This window comes from Sinocyclocheilus grahami, unplaced genomic scaffold (assembly GCF_001515645.1).
Source record: "Sinocyclocheilus grahami isolate Dianchi unplaced genomic scaffold, SAMN03320097.WGS_v1.1 scaffold716.1, whole genome shotgun sequence".
In the NCBI taxonomy this organism is placed as follows: Eukaryota; Metazoa; Chordata; class Actinopteri; order Cypriniformes; family Cyprinidae; genus Sinocyclocheilus; species Sinocyclocheilus grahami.
The window spans coordinates 316,253-322,405 of record NW_015505895.1 but is presented as its reverse complement, the minus strand read 5'-3'; the positions used below and the strand labels follow the sequence as shown (position 1 = coordinate 322,405).

Sequence of the window (6,153 nt, the reverse complement as noted above, 5' to 3'; positions counted from 1 at the left end):
TTACTATATATATATATATATATATATATATATATATATATATATTAAATAAAAAAATTCATAAATAATTTGATGTGATAAGAGCTCATTTAGATTAAATCACCATTGGTAGCGCGATTTATTGTAATGCTTTTTTCCTCAGTTGGTCAGAACAAACGTGGCAGACTTGTTACTTGCTTGTTCAGATGACAATATCCGGTGAAAATGCTTATTTGAGTCATATATTCCAAGACGTAGGCTAGAATCTGTGAGTGCAAAGTACAATATCCACACCGGTGCGGTGACTGACTGCCACACACACATACTCCTCAAAACATTAGATTAATCCGCGCTGGAGCTGTGTCGCTGCACAACCGACTCAAGGAAGATAATTCCACACACAGCTGCAATTGCAGGTTTTCAAACAGAGATGGCGACAAAGAGGCAAAACTTACGGACTGCAGCTTTAAAATCCTTATTTTTTTACTTAATTTTGATTGATTTTATACAGATTTTCTAAATCTGACAATAGTTGAAACAAACTTGTCTGTTACAGGACAGAGATGATTTTGGTCATAATTCCTTTCGGACAAGAACGGTTTCATATTTTTGCACATTACACACTACTGCATCAACCATGACAACACATCCTGCTATTGGGGCATGTTGTCACAAAAGGTCACCGTGTGTTTTTTATACAGACATTTTTCAAAAATAAAACCACCCTGAGAAATATTCAAGGGAGTAAAAAGTATGACAACCAGTGCCTGGCTACCACAAACTACACAGTGACAGAGAAAGAGGCCTGCTCTCATTCTTGCTGAAGTGGATTATAGTTAGAAGCAGTGACTGCAAACTGTGGGGCAGTGGAGCAACTTTGGGCCAAAAAGTATCACAATCCAGAACCACCCTGGGTTCATTGTTCTGATTCCTTTTGTGGCTGGACGCCACTGTACTAAGGAATCTGGAAAAGAAAGGCTTCCTAACAGTCGGTCATGCACCAGTGCTTTTGGCAACAACAAGTCCATGGCCTATATTGCCTTCATTTTGCTCTGGCGGCTGTGTCCCCACAACATAAATCCCTATTACTGGTTATAGAATGGGCTTTATTAGAGAGTGGAGCTTTGAAGGGCAGAACAAAAGAGCGTCCTATGTTTAGATTAGATAATGTAAGCAACCGCTTTTCTGCATGGATGACACTACACAATAAGCCACCTCATGAATACTAGCCAGTCCGGATCCTAGGGCTCTTTTTGTTTAATAATTACAGCAAAAAAAATGAAAAAAGAAAACCTAATCAAAAGTGGTCTGGTCTGTCACTAAACCACGCTTATCATTAACAAGGGGGATAAAGGCTGTGTGTTCTGACTGCCTGAATGTTGGAGCTGATAAAATCTTGAAGAATGAAACTGTGCTAGTAAAGTAACTGGCTGCGGAGTGTCGGATATATCCAAGGAAACTCTGCAAACAAACAATGCAATAAAATATCTGTTCTCCCCAATGAATCTTCATAATGAACACCTCTTAATGACAGCACACTCCATGATGCTTTCAGATCTGTCAGCACAAATGTGTCAATCGGTTAGCTATTTTCCCAATATTAGTTTTGTATTCCAAAGCAATCAAAGAATCGGCATGGAATGCATTAACTGGCTTGAAAAATTTTGGGAAAAAGGTAATGAAATACCAGCCTGTTGGTCAAAACGTTGCTTTAAAATCATCTGTATCTGGAACTCATGTAACATATAACAAATACAAAGAAATCCAAAACCTTTGGGCACTTAAGTCACACTGACAATGTCTGAATGTCACTGTTTTAGATGTAAAATATCAAACTAAGTGACATCAGCCAACTGGTGTTACAGTGATTTTTAGTGAATACTTAGTTTCACATTTTTAAACCTTTTGTCCGAGTGTTTTTTTTAATATATACAGTTTATATCTTTTAAATAAATAGATAAAGTGATAGAACGATAGAACGATGGATAGAACGATAGACAGAACGATAGATAGATAGAACGATAAGATAGACCGACCGACCGACCGACAGATAGATAGATAGATAGATAAATAGACAGACAGACAGATAGATAGATAGATAGATAGATAGATAGATAGATAGATGAACGACAGACAGACAGATAGATAGATAGATGAACGACAGACAGACAGACAAGACAGACAGACATTTAGATAGATAGATAGATAGATAGATAGATAGATAGATAGATAGATAGATAGATAGATAGATAGATAGATAGATAGATCAACGACAGACAGAGAGATAGATAGATAGATGAACGACAGACAAGACAGACAGATAGACCGATATAGACAGACAGACGACAGAGATAGACACAGGGTATGGGGTTGCATGAGTGCGTGTGGCATGGGCAGCTTACAGATAGATAGATAGATAGATAGATGAACGTCAGACAGACAGACAGACAGACAGACAGATAGATAGATAGATAGATAGATAGAAACTATTACCTGGTCATGGCTAGCTGGAATGGAGCTCCCAATGCCGTGGAAAGTCATCTGCACAGGTGAGAGGGTCAGGTAGGTCATAAACTCTTTGTCAGTTTGCCGATCTGAGTATTGCACCTGCATGAGATGAGAGACGAGGGAAGGGAGTATTAAATATTATGTGATGCAATTTGCAGCATGTACTGCACTGTGGTTCTGACCTTGGAAAACATTTTGTAGGAAAAGTACAAACTGGATCTTCATACTTGGCTGGTAGGTTGTGCTCAGTTTTACTCGATAACAGCAGTGGTTTTAGATTCTGATATTCATCATCATGAATGGTCCACAATCTATGCTTTCTCAAGCGCCCTGATGGCGAGTGATAGAGTGATTTAGAGGCAAGCTCTGGCCCCGTTTGGGGTTTCTGAGAACACCTCTGCACATCAAACTCCACTCAGCAACACCCAAAGGATTGTGTGTGTGTTTTCTGGTTTCTGGACACTATGCTGGGCCACTTTGATCATGTTATGCCTGACCTATATAGATATCCATGCAATTTTAAATACTTCTTTACTTGCAGAACATACAGAATTAAAAAATAAAACTGCTTTTTCATTTTATTACTTTTAGAATGTTTTTTAGAATTTAGGTTTTGCTAGTGTTTTTGGTAGCATAATTAATGACTGAAAATTCAAACTATTTCTAAAAAACACTGAGAAATTCAGTGGAAACAGATCTATACGTCTGATCATATAGATTTGGGAAAAGTGTCAGTTGTTCCATGGGAAAAATGTCTGGACAGCTGGATTCAATGTGTGAAAGTCTGCTTCCAGAGAACTCCTTAGCACAAGAAATGTCTTGGACTAAATGCTCATATATTTTAAATAAATAATTGTTAATGCATAAAAGGGAGAATCCTGAAGAGAAGATAAACAGATGAATGAGTGCAACAGCAGACTGAAGGAATCTCTCACTGCTTGAACATATGTTTATGTTCAGTCTTCAAGTGGTCTGATGGGCTGCATCCACGGGGCATTCCACTGTGAAGTGTGTTTTAAAGACAATGTTAACAACATGGTTTGCAAGAAGCACAATGTGTGATTGGCATTCATAGCTCCAGGAAACAGGAACTCTGACATATACAAACATCTGTCTGGTGAAGAGAAGAAATAAATGGCTCCACCGAGTTGGTTAATATTTCTATTACATTCTGCACGAACAGATCATGTTCTTCATGCTTTTAGGGCTGCCATTTTTAAACATAAATTTATCAAGTAAAAATAATATAATAAAATCACATTAAATTTATAACAATTTAGTTCAATACATTTTTCTCAGCAAATATTAAAGGGGTCATATGATGCAATTTCACATTTTCCTTTCTCTTTGGAGTGTTACAAGCTGTTCGTGCATAGATAAGATCCCTAAAGTTTGAAAGACTAAAGTCTCAAACCCAAAGAGATATTCTTTATAAAAGTTAAGACTTGTCCACGCCCTCCTAAAACGCCTCATTCAAACACGCCCCCACATGTCTGTCACTGTGTCGGAAGATTTGCATAACACCGCCCAAATGTTCACGCAAAGAAAGAAGGTGTAACTTTTATTCTCACTGTAGTATTGTTGTTGCTATGTCGTGGAGACGCTGTGTGTTTTGTTGTGAAAGCGAAACTACTTTGTTTGGTCTTCCAAAAGAGGACGATATCCACTTCGTCATGCCTAGAGCTGATCTGTGCTGGTCGCTGAGGAAATACATCAACTTTGCGCTGTGGATCGCCGGATCAGCTTTCACCGTGGACGAAGCGGAGTCCAGCCCGGGGTCGTCACATGTGGTTGCCGCAAGCCTGCCGGACGCTGCTCACTCTAGCCCGCACTGCCGCTCACAAATATTCAGATGTGTGCAGCGCATTTTATGGAGGACTGTTTCCTGAACCTGCAGAGTAACTTTAGCCTACAATGCGTCTGTGCACAAAGGCTGTTTCTATAAAGTGGGGCAGTTCCAACTTTACAAGGCCAGTCTGGCGCTTCTGGCTCACAGCCTGTAAGCACATTTTTATATATAAAGAACTTGCCATTGACGATTCAAACGTGAGTTTTGAGTAGTGTAGAGTAGCGCTTGTTGTTTGTCATTTCTCCGATCACAAATGCAGACATGGTTTTATGTTTACGTGGTGCGATACGCAACGCAACGCGTAAAAACAAAGGAAAAGTCATTATAATCAGTAATTATGTCCCCACTGGATGCAACAAATGCCTCGTTTGTAATGGGTTTTATTGGTGTTGTCTCATCGCGCCGGGACACGGGATCACAATATGGTAAGGAGCGTAACATTTCCATCACACGCTTGAGGTATTCGGCCAATCACAACGCACTGGATAGCTGGCCAATCAGAGCACACCTCGCTTTTAAGATCGATGAGATTTGTAAAAATCAACGCGTTTCAGAGAGGCGGGGCATAGAGGAAAAACAATAATGTACAGTACGTGTAAAATGTGTTTTTTGAACCTTAAACCGCATAAACACATTGCATTACACCAAATACACAACATAATGTTCTTTTTAGCAACGTCATATGACCCCTTTAATAAATGCAATTAAGTGCATTTAAGTTAATTAACCAATCATCATTTACGGAGTAACTGATTTGATTACAATTTTTAACCAATTAATCTTATTAATATAACAACCATCTTCATATAATACAACATAATAACCCATTAATTAAACATAATTAAAAAAAATATATAAAAATGTATAATATAAAAACTTAATTAAGGGGACCTATTATGCAAAATTCACTTTTGCATGGTGTTTGGACATAAATGTGTGTTGGCAGTGTGTGTACTTAACCACCATATAATGATAAAAATCCACCCACTCCTTTTTTTAATCCCCATGAATCATAAGCAGTGTCTCCCAACTACCTGTTTTCCGACTTGGTGCTAATGTGACGTCATGTGTGTTGGCAGTGTGTGTACCCAACCACCCTATAATGATAAAAATCCCCCCCCTCCTTTTTTTTTCAATCCCCATAAATCATAAGCAGTGTCTCCCAACTACCTGTTTTCTGACTTGGTGCTAATGTGACGTCACATTAGCCACAGGCCCCGCCCACAAATGTTGACAGACACTGCCGTTTTAACATAGAACCGCTCTGAGCGAGTTCACAGCGAGTTGTACACAGTCCGCCATTGCTGCACTGACGAGAATGTATCCCAAGCGTGTTCTGTAGCTGGATGTATGAATCCACATAGCTCTCTCCTTACTCCCGAAATCTGAGCCACTGAAGACGAGGTGGATTAAATTGGTTTTCGAAGAAAATGCTCCCTCAACTCTACCGAAATTCGTTTATGTCTGCACTAATCATTTTACACCAGACTGCTTTGAGGGTCAGTTTAAAGCAGGTTTTGCACAAATGTTGCTCCTGAAGGAGTTGCTCTCGTGATCCAGCTACACCTCCAGAAGAAGTAAGTATCATGCGTTAGTTTTCCAAATTGCCTTTCTGAAAGAGCTTCTTGGCACTTTGTAAGGCTAATGTTGCTAAAGCTACCATTGTCTGTCTGTTTTCACTGATGCTGCCTTCACGTGCTACCAGAATGATCGTAAATAGGAATGTGGGAGTTAAAAATTGCATATGAAAGCAATGATAAGTCGACCGCTGGAATTAGTCGAGCTCATAATCACAAGTGGGGCTTATAAAGTTTGTA

The 6,153-nt window shown here is 39.2% G+C and overlaps 1 protein-coding gene across 1 annotated transcript in view; it reads right to left on the bottom strand.

Moving 5' to 3' along the window:
• Positions 1-6,153, bottom strand: part of stau2 (staufen double-stranded RNA binding protein 2) — a 167,243-nt gene that overhangs the window by 56,244 nt on the left and 104,846 nt on the right. The window contains exon 13 of the mRNA XM_016244403.1: positions 2,473-2,586. Coding sequence (XP_016099889.1) covers positions 2,473-2,586 — 114 coding nt within the window. The remainder of the gene's footprint in view (positions 1-2,472; positions 2,587-6,153) is intronic.